The 16,505-nt window shown below is 36.7% G+C and overlaps 1 protein-coding gene across 1 annotated transcript in view; it reads right to left on the bottom strand.

Moving 5' to 3' along the window:
- Window positions 1–2,982: 2,982 nt before the first annotated feature.
- The window catches only part of kiz (kizuna centrosomal protein), a 30,379-nt gene continuing 16,856 nt past the window's right edge, over window positions 2,983–16,505 (bottom strand). The window contains 7 exon segments of the mRNA XM_048190539.1: window positions 2,983–3,365; window positions 4,359–4,402; window positions 12,964–13,021; window positions 13,708–13,740; window positions 13,743–13,793; window positions 15,193–15,255; window positions 15,803–15,968. Of these exon segments, the coding sequence (XP_048046496.1) occupies window positions 3,262–3,365; window positions 4,359–4,402; window positions 12,964–13,021; window positions 13,708–13,740; window positions 13,743–13,793; window positions 15,193–15,255; window positions 15,803–15,968 (519 nt within the window). The 3' untranslated portion in view covers window positions 2,983–3,261.

The raw sequence follows: 16,505 nt of genomic DNA, 5'->3' as shown, positions 1-16,505 counted from the left end.
CGGCCTTTGTGTCTTCGCTGAACATCCTCAGAAACACTGTCAGAGAAACCACAGGCGAGTAAATGAATATTTCATTAAGGTCTATTGAAACAGAAGATCAAATGACCTTGTTTTAAATCATTATTCCCTGATAAAAATAAAAGTGGATAGGGGGAGAGTGGAAGGGACACACTTGAAACTTCAACTTGTCGAATAAGCGTGAATAAATTACACAAACATGCAATATGCAAATAGCACAATGCTGGCATATCATTGTTAATGAGAGTGTTTAACTTCCCTACTTGCTTTCATCTAGGTCTTCCTTTCTTTTATTGTCTGAGATTGTTCCAGAAACAAAACCAGACATGTCTGGCCTTCGCTGCATATATTGTTCATCGGCAGAATACAAGTTTAGCTTAGGTGCCCAGTGATGCTAACAATTTAGCCACTTAAAATGATAATATCCAATAAAGGCTCCAGTTAAACCCGCTGACTGTTCACAAATGTAAATTAGTGGAACAGCATGATAACTGAGACCTTGACCAAAAATCATGTTAACATTTACAGCTAAATTAATATGTGATAAAATATGTTTTTGAAAGAGTTCAGCAAAGTGTGTGTATATACAGAAAAAAAAAAAAAAAAAAAAAAAAAAAAAAAAAAGATTGTTTTTAATCATTTTCAGCTAATTACACACTCTAAAAAACACTGGGTTAAAAACAACCCAGTGGCTGGGTTAAATGTTTGCCCAACCTACTAGGTAGTTTTATTTAACTCAACTATTGTTTAAAAATTACTGTACTGATAGCTTAAAATGAACCCAAAAAGTATGCTGGAAAATAACATTAATTAAAATGTTTAATAAATGAACACAATAAGTTTAATGTATAATAATAATAATAATAATAAAACAATAAACATTTATTAAATTGCTTATTAATAAATAATACATTTATCTTTTATTATTGTTGCCTCTAGTAATTCTGTGTCTGATTTTTAATTTCCAGCATATTTTGGGTTCATTTTAATCCAGCCATATAGTAATTTTTAAACAATAATTGAGTTTAATAAAACAACCCAGCACGTTGGGCAAACATGTAACCCAACCGCTGGGTTAAAACAACCCAATCGCTGGTTTTGTCCATTTTCAAACCAACTTGGGTTGTTTTTAACCCAGCACTTTTAGATTGTTTAAATTATAAGATTATTGGGTTACAGTGTAATTAGACATTTAAGTACTGAGTAATATTAATTAACAACGTAGGTTAGGGTTATGATTAGGGTTAGTTGCATGCAATTATGCATAATTTACTGTTATTACTGGAATAAGTACATGTAAGATGTAACTGTAAAATAGTGTTACCAATTATTATCACAATTAATAATAATACAATCATTAATAATAAAATCATAAAAATTCATAATAGTACAAATAAAATTCTGCCAAAGCAGGCAGTTTTGTGGCATACATTGTCGCACACATACCATGCATTACACTGACAATAGCTAGATAATAACACAGGCTTTCTTAATAAAATAATAAAAGATTTAAACATGTAGATTTGACTCATTTTATTTGTTAAATGAATGGATTTTCCAAACTGAGCCTTGAAATCAGGCACGATACGCCATTAGATTCAGACAGATCATTTAAATTGAGAATGTCTCTGAATCTGAATGCTTCAATGACCTTCCCCACTGGAGACCTTCATGCACGCTTATAAAGAAGCTTAGTACACACATTTGTGCAAAAGAAATCTTGGCATGGTCTATTTTGAAACAAAACACTCTCTCTGTTTTGACGTGACATCATTTACAAGTCACACTCCATTTTTTACTTTTTTTCCGGGGGCTGTGCTGCTCGGAAGACAGTTCCTTTAAAAAGTGTTTATCGCGTTGTTACGGGCCAGCACATTGTAACTCTCTCGCACGGCTTCCTCCATCACACAAGTATCTGTTGACATGATCCTTAACACAGATATTATGTGAGGGGAGCTTTTTAGCAATCTCCAAATTATGCAGGCGCGTTTCGACGCGTGCGGGTCAAGGCTGGCTGCAGCCATTACGGCTAATGAGTGTGGAGTCCTACTCTAGCGGGTTCGGCCTCATAAAGTTACTTAAAAGCTAACTAATGGAATCATACTGATGGATAGAATGCCGCAGGTTTTGTATCATTACAGGATAACATGCCTGTGTGCATGTTAAATATACCAGCACAATGATGAAACCAAATGAACTTGGAGTCACAGACAAAATGACAGTCCCCTGTCACGGGCGATGTAGATTACTGATGGCTGGGGGAACGGATCTGGAAATCCGTGCACAGCAATTTTAGTTTGTAATGTTATTTTCAGGTCCATTAGAAAAAGGGTTACGGTCGTTATCGCTGATTGGCTGTTTTGGAAAAATAACCGTTATTACTGTAATGATATTGCTGTGTTTGATCAGTGCTCTTTTCAATGCCTAATCATAATTATCCGTAATTTTAACTATCATTCTGAGTCTAAAAATAACCATTAGAGGGGCATATTAAAAAGGAAAACTTTTAACAATGAATCGATGCAAGCACGTCACATATTTTGTACAGTAACGTCTATTTCTGATAGGAAATGTTTAAAAAGCAACCGGAGAGCATGAAGGGAATAAGAATACAGTGTGAAAATGAATAAGCGCACATTTAGAAAACAGTGAAATTGTTAAGTGGGCTTTGCTCGTCGGCGTAAAAGAGTCGGGGAGACGCTGTCGCGTTCAGCTGACGAAAACGCTTTCCTACCACCGCAAATACAGAGAGCGTTTGTTTCTATATTGAGATGAGCACGATGCATTTTGTCCTCCTAAATGGGCCATGGGTACTTGAGTGAGTTCAAAGGTGTTTCAGCAGCATGCAGAGTGGCCATTGTGCACTGGCTTTTCATAGGAGTTGACTCAGAGCATTCCACTCCAACTCACCGCCAGATACCTGCAGAATCTAAAATGCGTAATATTCAACACAGTGCAAAGGAATCACTTTAAAAACCAAGTTTAATCTATTTCAACCAGGTCCAAGTGTTGTTCAGCTAAAGAGATTCAAGCAGGGTTAACACCAACATGTTTTGAAAACCCTTCACAGTCTTTGGCCACAATAAAGTGGATGGCTCTTTTTTGTTTTCATGGAATGTGGCACTCATTCCTCGGTGAAGATTTCTGTTTGTTTTGCGATCGCATAAAGGCATCTCTTTCAAACACATTAACTGCTCATTGGTGAAAAAAAATGTTACAGTGTGAACTGTGAAAAAAGAAACGTCAATCGTAAAAATCATCAAAGTCATGGCTGCTGGTGTTGTGGGACTGAGGACGCAAGGCCATTTCGATCTCAGAATTGCTGTCGTCTGATTCTCCCCAAAACGCTGCAATCAAAAATATATACGCACACCATTAACGTTCTGTTGCAGTAAGGGGGAAGTAATGAATTTGCGCATGAGCGTGATCTGCAACCAAGTAAAATCATTCTAGAGACACTGGGACAAATAAAAAAATAAAAAAATAAACCTTTAAGGCAAAAAACAAATAAAAACAAAAAACTAAACACACACGGTAAACCGACATACTGGAATAATTGTGATTTTTTTGTTTTAAAATAAGTCTCTTATGTTCACGAAGGCTGCATGTACTTGATCAAAAATACAGTAAAAACAAAAATATTCTGAAATATTATTACGACTGAAAAGAATGTTTTGTTATATTTCAATATATTGTAAAATGTCATTTATTCCTGTGATCAAATCTGAATTTTCAGCATCATTACTCCAGTCTTCAGTGTCACATGATCCTTCAGAAATCAAGAAACATCAAGCAACCATGATACACTAGCATTCAAAAGTTTTGGGGTATGGAAGATAAAACAAAGAAACAAACAAGAAATAAATACTTTTATTCAGCAAGGATGCATTAAATTACGTAAAAGTGACATTTATAATGTTACAAAAGATTTCTATATCAAATAAATACTGGTTTTTATCTTTCTGTTCACCAACGAACCCTGAAAAAAAATGTATCACAGTTTCCACAAAAAAAAAACATTACGCAGCAAACGTTTAATAGTGGCAAGAACCACTATTAAAAAATGGGCACTAAAAATAATTGATAACTGAGCAGCAAATCAGCAAATTAGAATGATTTCGAAGGATCATGTGACACTGAAGACTGGAGTAATGATGCTGAAAACATATTCAACCCCAAAAATTCACAAAATTTTAGTAGTACAGTAAATCTAAGTAGTAATTAAGTACAATCTGAATGTAATCAACATAAGCATAAAAATAAAGGATAAATATCCACAGGATTTGCTGGCAGCTGTACACATTTCTAACATGCTTTAGTAATTTGTACAGTGGCCTTACCCTTTGACTGGACAGCAGAGAAAGCTTTACTTTTTGCACTCATCCTGTGAGAAATGAAAAACAAGAGATTGTGAGACTACACATTTTCTGACTTGTTTGTAATTATGAACAACATTTTATTTTACAAAATGAGAATGCACAAAAATAATTTAAATCTCTGTAATATATATATATATATATATATATATATGAATGATATGGTGTATAATCAGTTGGTCAACATCAGTTCAGCCACAACAGACAACAACATGCTCCCAGCAGCCATCACCTCTTACCAAAAACATTGTCTTTTCTTTGTCAGGTACTAACCAAACCCTGAAGAACATCATTTCCCCTCTAAGCCCGTTCTCAGAAGGGGCGATTGGCCAAATAAACTTCCTTGACTTCCTTTCTAATGGCACTGAAGGACCCGGTCAGGGCTCTCTATTCATAATTGGACTGAGCGCTGGGTTGCCGGGTTCCCATAGCATCACTGATATCTCTATGTAAATGCATGACCCCTGACAAGCCTTTGATCTGCAATGATGCATATGCAAAAGCTCACGCTACTTTTCATACAGGCTTCCTTCTTCATTTACATCAGCACAGGGCTATTCAGACCTCAACAATGACGTCTTCATCTTCACCCTCATCCTCGCCCTCCGTGTCTTCATATATCCATATCATTGATTTGGTTTTCACATCGATGTACTTTAAAGGATTCCAGGGAGCAAGCGTAAGAATATTTCATTTTCCTTTGATGGATTTGGATGAATAAATAAAACAGCGATTGTATGTGTATTCACGTGTGCCCCGCCGACCCGACAGCAAATTCTGTCACGTACGCTCAACCTTGACACTGACCAAAAGATCTGTAAAGATGTAGTTGAACTCAATTAGGTTGGCTCTCACATAATTCAGCTTAGCTCTTTTGTTTCCAGAACATCTCTGTACAAGGCACGACATTTCAGAAATTCTATTGATGCATGTATGCAGATGCTATGATCAGAGTCAGAATGAACAAGTTACATAAATCACCTTTGGCTCGATAAGAATAAAACAGCAAACTTATGAAAGGCAGAGCATCAAAGTTACAGTTGACAGATACAAAAAGTACCACAGAGATGTATTCAGTCTCAGGGTCAAGGGACATGACTGGAATAAACCCATGAAAAACCTTTCTGAAACAGATACTGGCGGCTGAATTCTTTTTCACTAATCGCGAAGGTTACTTTGATGACTATAGGAGACGCAAAACCCAGGCGAGGTGATGAAACGGACTATTTAGGGAGCAATCTTGCACAGCACAACAATGGCACAGAAATCATTCTCTTCTTCAAAATAAACTTTTATGATGGACTGAGCACAACCTTTATTAAATATGATCAACACATGAGCTTGGCGGTGTGGTATTTGTGTTGCATAGACAGAGCATATTTGGCAGCACATTCAAAACACACACGCACACACGCGCACACACGCACACACACGCACACACACGCACACACACGCACACACACGCACACACACACACACAAAATTGTGTGTGAATTGCAGGGACATTCCACAGGCGTAATGGTTTTTAAACTGTACAAACCGTATTTTCTATCCCCCTATACTACCCCAAACCTAAACCTAGCCATCACAGGAAACTGTATACATTTTTATTTTCTCAAAAAAAAAAAAAAAAAAAAGCCTTTTGAAAAATGGGGACATGGGGTAATGTCCTCATAAGTCAGGGTACCCTCTCCTTGTAATACCCATGTCATCATACAAATTTGTGTCCTGATATGTCACAAAAAAACACACACACACACACACACACACACACACACACACACACACACACACACACACACTCACGATGAGCATCAGACATGTTTTAGCGTATAGTGGGTTCATGGTGCATGATTCTCTGGAATGCTCAGTTACGACTTTCAATAGGAATTATTTGTATGCTGACTGACAATTATAATTTTAGTAGATTTCATTCTTCTTGCATTATAAAATAACTTAGCTCAACATTTCATGTCCATTTATTTATTTGGTAAGCAGCTGCATAATAAATCAACCGACTACATTATTCCTTGAATAAACTACCATTTTTTTTTTATAAATAATTTTGAAATAAGTCTCTTATGCTCATCAAGCATCAAAAACACAGTAATAATAATAATAATAATAATAATAATAATAAAATAAAATATTATTACAATTTTAAATAACTCTTTTCTATTTGAATATATATATTGTAAAATGTATTCCTGTGATCAAAGGTGGATTTTCATCATCATTACTCCAGTCATGCTTCATATTTTTGTGGAAATCAGGAATATAGAATATATATAAGAATATATATTTATTTATTTATTTTTTTTCAGAATTAAAATTTCTAAATAATTGTGACCCTGGACCACAAAACCAGTCATAAGGGTCAATTTTTTTAAATTGAGATTTATACATACATCATCTGAATAAAACTGAATAAACAAACTTTCCATTGATGTATGGTTTGTTAGGATAGAACGATATTTGTTCGAGATACAAAATATGAAAATCTGGAATCGGAGGGTGCAAAAAAAAAAAATCAAAATATTGAGAAAATCGCCTTTAAAGTTGTCCAAATGAAGTCCTTAGCAATGCATATCCACTCACAAAAATACATTTTTGATATATTTACTTTAGGAAATTTACAAAATATCTACATGGAACATGATCTTTACCTAATATCCTAATGATTTTTGGCATAAAAGAAAAATTGATCATTTTGATCCATACAATGTATTGTTGGCTATTGCTACAAATATACTGTGCGACTTATTTTGGTTTTGTGGTCCAGGGTCACAATTTATTTAAAACAGAAATCATTTGTATCATTATAAATGCTTTACTGTCCCTTTTGATCAACTGAATGCATCCTTTCTAAATAAAAGTGTTAACTTCTTCCAATAAATAAATAAATGTACAAAAAAAAAGTTTTGACATGTCCTGGTATATACATACTGAAAGTAGAAGAATTGCTGCAGAGTTTGACATAAAAGACATTACTCAAATAATTATGCTTAAAAAAATGCTTCTCAGGATTTATGTAAATTTAAATACTAAACTGTCTGCAAAAATGAATAAACTAACAAACAAACATCTTGTGTCCAATTTTCCATCTCCATTTCTCTGATCAAATTGAAAGCTGAAAACATGGGAGGCCTTTCTCTTTTACAAACGTCGAACACTAAAGCAAAATTTGAGGGCTTTTCCCCCCTTTAGTCATGATGAGCTCAATAATAAATACATGTTTGGGTGGGTAAATAGGGCTATTCTTTTATATAACTTGCTTGCCATGGGAATGCTCTATCCGCTGGGCCACTTCAGACAGTGACGAGTCTGATTTCAAGACACTATTATCACAGAGAGCTATGAATGCCACTGACCCTCCAATCTAATATTCCATTTCCATAAACATTTATGCCAGTTCATCTTGCACTGAGGTTCACTTAATTGAGGCAACGAATCTGAATATGTAAGACAGGGCTGGCCACTGTTTGGCTGCGTCTCATACACAGAGGTGAATGTAATGTGTAAAATGATGCAAATTACTGCTTTGACGGCAACCTCTCTCTATTTCCCTCCGCTCCAACGTTTACTTTTTTCCGCTCTCCCTCTGTTCCGTGTTGTTTTCAGCATTTGGATGTATTTGTGATATTTGATGAAAAGTGCCCCTGTGCGTTTTTAGGCAAGCATTTGATACATTAATATATGGGGTGTGTGGGTTGTTGTTATGATATCTGAGCTATGAATAAAAGACGTCTCTCGGCATCCTATGCAGCAATACGCTTCATGTAAATAGACTGCGGTTAGTCTACATTTGTTGTCTGGGCAAAGTTATTTTCATAATACCTGTGATTACAGCTCTGCTATTAGTTTTGATGAAAGTGTATCATTGTAATATCATTCCTTTTGAAATATTCTGTTTATAAAGGGGAAAAAAAATATCTTAGTCATGTCAAAAATTACAAATATTCACTCATATTTATTAAATACAATAAAGGAAGAAAATTAAATAAAAAAATATTGCACACAAACACACACACATATATACACACACACACACACACACACACACACGTTCTATGCGATTTATCATGATTGGATATGGACACCATTTTCTTTAAGAGCTGTTGTGCAGCCAAAATTCTATACCAGTTATCACTGTAAAGCTGCATTGTAAAAAGCGCTATATAAATAAAGGTGACTTGACTTGATTATTCAATTAGACGTGATTAATCGTTTTGACAGCACTAATATAATATAATATAATATAATATAATATAATATAATATAATATAATATAATATAATATATAACGGTTAGTTCATGTCCTTGATTCTGATTAGTCAATAGCTGTGTTTTATTCATGATAAAACACGACTATGACCGCTTCACCCAACGGTTCTGTGTATCACTACACAAAACCCTTAGCAACCACTCTTAGCAACGTAAACTGTATGCTCTCAATTGATATTGTTCATTGAAGCTTACTGTATTATGTAGAACTAGAAGAGTCATGTGAGAAAGAGATCGAGTGAGCGAATTTATTACCTGCATTCAGATTTAGCATTTTCCTTCAGGTCAGTCTTATGTTCATAATAAAAAATCTGTTTAGATGTCCGATGTATTATCCTGTCCTTTTAACAGTTAAGGGGTTTCCCATGACTGACAGCACTAGTCAAAGCATTTGTCAGTTGTGTCTTGTTCTGTATTCACAACAATTCAGTCTTTTCAATGTAAAAGTCTTCGCACTCATAAAGACAGTTTTTGCTGCCATCTAATGGCGTAATAATGTAACTTCAGTTGCTGTTCACAGTCAGGGACTATTTTTTCTGGTGGAAGGAAGGCTTTTAGTGAAAGTTTACTTCATGAAAGTTGCATCGATACATATTTTTGGCTTTAATATTTGTATTGTGTTGTAACAGTTTTATAAAAGCAATAAGGTATGAGAGGCTGTGCTGTATCGTGTATAAGTCACGGCTGAAGGGCGTTGTTAGGCACAATGCGAATTGCAGTCAAATTGATTCATTGTGTCTAATCGATTAATCATGATTAATCGCATCTAACATAAAAGTGTTTACATAATATATGTGTGTATATATATATATTATTATATTTATATATATTATATACTGTATGTGTGTCTTGTGTGTACATACATATATACACAGACATATATTAAATAAACTTTTATGTTAGATTAATCTATATATATATATATATATATATATATATATATATATATATATATATATATATATATATGCGTATATAAATAAATATATAAATAAATATATATATATATATATATATATATATATATATATATATATATATATATATATAGATTTAGATTATATATTTTATATATTTTTCGAAGTTGTAAATAAAACAAAGATTTCTGGAATACATTTTACAAGAAAATTATTTCAGTTTTCCTTAAAGAAAAAAAGCATGTCAAATGTCATGTCAAATATTACAGATATTCACTTATAATTAAATAATGAAAATAGAAAATGAATTGTGATTTTTTGAAAGTTCTACATAAAACTGATTATTGAAGTACATTTCACAAGAAAATACTATCCCAGTCTTTCCACTTTTTAAAATTTCATGTTTAACTCAATTTGTTACCTGCTTATTATTTGTAATCATTTGCCAAATTTACTAGCAATTTCTGAGTAAAAATTGTTTCTACACCAAAGTGTACGAGTATAAAGGATCTATACCTATCATAAGAATATAGCATATGAATATAAACATCTATACGCCTCCACAGCTATGCTAATAAAACATGCTCTTTGGATCAGTGTTTGTGCAAGGTAACAGTAGCACCTCCTACACCCGTCCCAGCTGTGACCCACAGCAGCACTGATTTACCATTGATTAGACCCCTGTAAGAGCCAAGAGCTCTGGAGTGAGGTAATGATTCAGAGAGGCAGAGAGAGCGCCCTCTACGTGCCACCAGCTGCCACTGTCGCTACCACACAGCTGGCCTAAATATGAGTGCCCTCTGCTGGCCAACAACCAGAACTGCAGGAGGACGGGCAGGGGGCTTTTCTTTTTAAATGTGCTACACACAGACACCACCTCAAGTGAACTGGGTTACAGCACCCCCCCACTACTGTATTATTTTAGTTTAGAAAAAAAATGAAGACCTCTTCTTGGTTAAGAAAAAAAAAAAAATTGGCTCAGTGAAATAAATGTTGGTATGTGTACAGAGGATATTCTTTTTTTTTTTTTGTTAGACAAAGCAGGTGGATGAAGAGAGGCACAAAGAAAGAGAGTGACCCCCACTGGCTACTGCTGTTTAGTGCTACCCCGTCCCACCCACCACCCCACACATTCATTCACTGAAGACAACTGAAGACACACGGAACAGGGATATTTTAGTTAACTATAACTAAAACAAAAAAAAATCAAGGTAACATTTCTCATTTTCTTTCAGTTTAACTTGATGTACTATAATAACTAAAACTGAAGTAAATAAATTTATTATACAAAATACTATAATAGTATCTCAAATTTGTTAAACTGGGAAAACTCAAAGTCTATATATATAAAAAACTGCTTCCTTTACATATTAACCTCCCACTGCAGTTACACAAGCACAACTGTTTCATCAATGATGATGTGAGAAATGTTGGTGAAGATGTTGCGCTAACCTGTTACTACTCCTAACCTGTTATTTTTCATAAAGCAACAGAGCGGGACACCAAGATCCGGCGAGCAGGCGAGATCTGCGCTACATGCCTGCAGTAGCAGAGGACACAATAGCCGCTGAAGAGGAGGAAGCTGTGGCATGCAGCCTTAAACAAAGCGCAGGAACAAGAGGTCTTTACATGGAGTGCAGCTGCTTATTGCGGCTCTCCCCTTCCTGAATCACTGCAGCACACAGGCGTAACAAATACCGTCTGCACAGCCTCTGAATTATAATACAATAAAACGCTGTGTGTTCCATAAAAGTATTTAGCAGTAAAAATGGCACGCTGACGAGAGGAGTGCACAGTGAAGGGAATTAAGGAAAGAAAAAAAAAAAAAAAAACGGGGGTGGGTATGAAAGACCCCAATTCTCTTCAGTGCTATAATAGTGAAATGAACACACATAAATGTGTTAAGAGTATCTCTTTGCATCTTGTATGGACTGCATGTATTTAATCTGGAAAGCTTATTATGGGCGAGTCATTGCTATGCAAAGCAGCGCCTGACGCTTTTCTCTGGTCTTTTCAGCCCAGCGCGGTGTTTGGCCAATAGGCCTGGCCCCCCGCCTCTCATTGGGCATTCATAACATGCAACATTTGCACAATGTATCTCTCAAAGACTGCTGAATAGGGGGCCTTAATACTCATGTAAACAACTGCAAACCAATTACTTAATGAATCAGCCTCACACATAATGAGGAGGCGCACAAAGGCCCATAAATGCATTTTTTGCACCAAAGCGCCTGCTTTAAACTCTGATTCTTCAGCTACGGTCCCGGCTTAAGCGCAAAATCATAATTATGGCTAAGAAAGAGAGGCACTTGATTTATTTTATTTCGCTTTATTACTATTTTTTGTGAGTTTTGGTCCGAACCAGAGGGTCTTTTAATGTGCCCATCGGCTCAGTGACAGAATGACAGCAGTAAGTGACGGAGAAGAGAGAGCGAGAGAGGAGAGAGGAGGACGGGGGAACAGCACATGTAGTGTTCTACTGGTGCTCGAGTGCAGGGTACTTGTAGAGGCAATAAAGCGCAAGAAGTGACTGGCAAGAGGAATTCTTCAACACGGCAAAATAATAATAAAAAAATAAATAAATACATGTTTTACCTGAAAGCAAAGCAAATGCTGCAATGCTAACCATCATCTTCGCTGTGAGCTTTAAACAACCTCTAACCTGATAGAGGGTCTCCGGCAGGGTTCTCTCAGGAGCTCTGTGTGACTACGAGGTTCTGGGATGATCCAAAAGCATCTCGCACTAGAGACGGCTTATGTTTATTAATGAGGCCATTCATTGGGCAGACTGTGGCATCCATCAGAGAGCTCTGTCAGAGTGCAATCATTATACACTTTCCTCTGCAAATAGTGTAAACTAGCTGAGAGAGCGCGAGGGGAGGCGGGCAAAGAGTGGGCATAAAGACTGGGCAGAAGAGAGAGAGAAAAAAAAAAAAAAAAGACGGAGAGACAGGGAGAGAGACTTTCGACCCTCGTGTCAGCGTGATGCTCTGAAAAGCATGTGAAATCAGAGACGATTACTCTTCACAAGGTTTACCCATCCATTACCTGCCCTAATGGATTCATGGAGGAGAGGCACTGCTGGGAGGGCTGCGTGTCTTAGCTGATTGTGTGAACTTGTGTTGATGTGAAAACCTAAACAATGTACCCTCAAGATCCTTTTTCATCATTCAAAGTCCTGATTTACTGAAGCAATCAAATAATGCCGATGATGAGAGAGGAAGCCCTGAATGGAAATACAGCTTGACTGATGCCTCCCACGTGAACTTGTGTTAATGATGCTAAGAGTGTTTCAAGGACAAACACACACTGCTTTTTTATTAAAAGAGGACAAATGGAAATAAAAATATAATTTTTTGAGTACTTACTGGCTATTTTGTGTTACAGAGTCCCGGAGCACCTCAGACCTCTTCAATTTCTTGATGTCTTTGCATAACAAATTAATAATTTAAATAAAAAGAGAAGGAAAAGGGTGCGTTATTATCAAACATTTATACTCCAGCGTATGCACGTGTACACAGTGTTGTTCACTCGTATGATCAGTGTAATCATAATGTATATAAAAATATTTTATATTTATATATATATATATATATATATATATATATATATATATATATATATATATATATATATATATTGCACAAAACAACTAGAATGTGGAGGGTAATGGGCTATTTATTTAAACTTTTTTTTGTTTTGTTTTTACAATTAAAATTGGATTTAAAATTAGAGGTAACAGTTGCTGCTGTTTAAATAAACACAAAAAACATTATTTTATGGTTGCCCCCAAATGTCTATGGCATTTATGACCCTGGTACTTTGGGCCTGAGGTGGGGGGGGGGTGAACTTGAAACTTTGGGCACAACAAACACAGTTTCCTGAGATTGGGCCATCTAAAAATAATTATTTACAAACACACAACCTGTAAACTCTCCTGTCAAATAATTAATTTTAACAGTTACATTACATTCAAGTATAGTGATATTAAGAAGAATTTAAAAAAGGTTCAACCAAATCTATTTTATATAAAATATTTAAACGTTTCTTTGCAAACAAACAATCCGTACTGTTTGTCAAACTTTAGAATTTTTGCTATTATTCCCCGTTACCTGACGGCTCCGAATCCTCCTCTTCCGAGTCACCCAGTGCCTCTCTTGTGCCACAGACTGTTTAAGCAGCTGATATGCTTTGGTCTCTATAGAAAAGTGAGACAGAAAAAACAAAAAACAAGATGCGAGAGCAGCTAGTCAAATATTTGCTAAAGACCTCAACTTCCAACTTTCCAGAGCCCTGATGTTTGATGAACCAACATCAGCTCTTTAAGGCCTCTGATGAGCAAAGAGAGGAGGTGAAAAACAGAGTGAGTGAGCACTAAACTATTGATCTAATCCAGACGCACACATACAGGCTGCCGTCTACAAAAAAAAAGAAAGAACCCGCCGGCTTTTGTGTTGCCGCACCATCTTGTAGGATTCCATTTAAAACACTGTCTTTTATGTTCTAAAAACTTTCGAAATTGAGATCTTTAACCAGCGAGCATTCAGGCTTAAAATACTTTTTGAAAATGAGCGAAGAGAAAGAAACGTGCCGTGTAAAAGAAAAAAAATATGTCAGTTTTAAATGCTGAAAGCAAACAGACAAACAAATTGCAAAGTGGTTATGCCCCCAAAGACAAAATACATTCCGGCATCTCGTTATCCAGATATCTGTAGTATGGCTGCAACAAACATGTTGTTTGTTGCTCGTTTCTCTCGGTGTAATGACTGCAAAATATAGGCATCAGTGCCATGTAAAAAATAAAAAAATAAAAAAATAAGAGAGCATCTAAAGAATTCCTTTTTGTTCGCCATATACATAAAACACTATTGTGCGCGACGGCGTTTTACTGACACGGACGGCGGAAGGCCAACGTTTGGACGACGTTTCCACAGATGATTGCAAAGTGATGTAATACGAAAGGCAACAGAACTCAATGCAGTCTTCATTAGCCGCCTGTAAACAGCTCATAAGCAGCCAGGGACAGCAGAGGCGGTTTTCCACTACCATAATGCCTTTGATTAGTTGCAGTGAGAAGCTGGACTTCTCTCTCCGTGGCGCTCTTGGGCTAGCCCTGTGCATGAAAGGCACAGTTTGAAATCAGATAGCCAAGTGGAATAATGGATAGTTTTACATTTCTGAGCTGGCGCTGGGACTTGCTACCCGAGGCTTTTCAAAGGATGCCTTGACATCCAGTCTTTTCAAGTCCGCCTCTGGCTGGCATTGTTTAGCAGATAATGAGAACCAATGACAGATCTTGTGCGGCACCCCCAACCCGGCCGGCGGACAATTAAACCTCCGCATTATGCGCTCTGAGAATCTCAGTTTCACCCATACCTAGGGCAGAAGAAAAGAGACGGGTTTGTTTTCTCTGCCGATAATTAGAGGAACTGTTCCACTCTTCAGGTGGGACTTTGACCTCTGATTCACCTTGATCATCCTTTCACAGCTATCCAGTTGGGAAAAAAAGGGACCCCCATTATCTACTGCGTGAGGAGAAAGACAAAACAGACACAGAAGAACTCCCGAACGGGCGCTTCTTCGATCTGCCTTTTTACCTCTAATAGGAATACTTTCCACTGGGCTTTGGTCGGCACTGTCCTCTTCAGCACTTTGAATTCCTGAAACAAAGAAAAGAGAAGGAAAGCGCAGCTCAGAGAGATGGTGGAAGAGTGAGACAGAGGAGAAAAGAAAAGAAAAGAAAAGAAAGAGAGAGAGATCTGGGAAGGGGGGTGGGGGTGGGGAGCTTTTCGAATCTGAACAGCAGGACTGATTGAGACAGGTTTAAAGGGAGAATGAAGGCTGGCTGGCTTTGTCAGAAATGAGATTTGGGCAAAAGTGTATTCTCATGAGGGTCAGAGCGCTGGCATCCTGCGAGTACTCAAGGTCCCCTCTTCCTTCGTCAGAACGGAGCCACCGAGCTGACGTTTCTCTGCTTTGCGCTGAAAATGAGCCATTAATGTGTTTTGCCTGGCGTTTTTTGGGGCGTCCCTCTCAGTTTCTCTCATTGATCTTTTCTGTCTGGCCGAGCACGGCTCTTAACATCTGTGTGTTTAAACTGCTCAGTAATACGTGGATTACAGACTATTCATCTGAACCCGGAAAAACAGATATTTGCGATAAGCGGAATTAGCAAATGCCAGCTGAAATGTCAAGCAAGCGTATTACCTTGTGTTCCAACGCTTAGGAAATTTTTTTTGGAAGGCCTGGCGGGCTTGATTTCCACACTGTCATTCAGAAGGGAGGGCAGGCTGCAAGAAGATGAGAGTTCACTTTCTGACGGCTGATGGGTCTCAAATTCGTGGGTCAGAAGCCTCTTCAACAGCTCTCCTGCCTGCATGACAAAAAGACGACTTATCTTCATTTCAGGGTTCTCACACCTTTTGAATTTTCCATTACTTTTGCAGTCATTCATGATTTCTTCTTAAAAACGTTTTATAGACATACACTGAGGATTCGTAATTTCTAGCCTAAGAAAACTTTAAAAAATTACATGGACTGTTTAGAAAAATATTTTAAAAATCCCTAATATTCCCAGGTTTTCCCATTATCATTAGACCATGCCATTCAGATTCTGATGATTGTTTACCGTATCCAAATTCCAACTGACAAGATGTGTGATTTTATTTCTTAGTTGTTTTTAAAATTTGAATTGGCAGAAAATTCCCCATGTAAAATCAGCACCCAGTGTTTGTTCATTATACATTTTGGCAGTACTACTGAGTACATTTCACGTTTATTTGAATTTTGCAAATCTCCAGAAATCAAAACATTTCCAGCAAAAATCTAAAGATTAAGAAACCTGCAGTTTTTTACATAAAAACAATAGAAGATCAGAGGGATGATATCACACGCAATGAACTACATGATG

Source organism: Megalobrama amblycephala, linkage group LG5 (genome assembly GCF_018812025.1).
Source record: "Megalobrama amblycephala isolate DHTTF-2021 linkage group LG5, ASM1881202v1, whole genome shotgun sequence".
NCBI lineage: Eukaryota > Metazoa > Chordata > Actinopteri > Cypriniformes > Xenocyprididae > Megalobrama > Megalobrama amblycephala.
The sequence above is the reverse complement of the archived record's forward strand: the minus strand, read 5'-3'. Positions and strand labels throughout refer to the sequence as shown.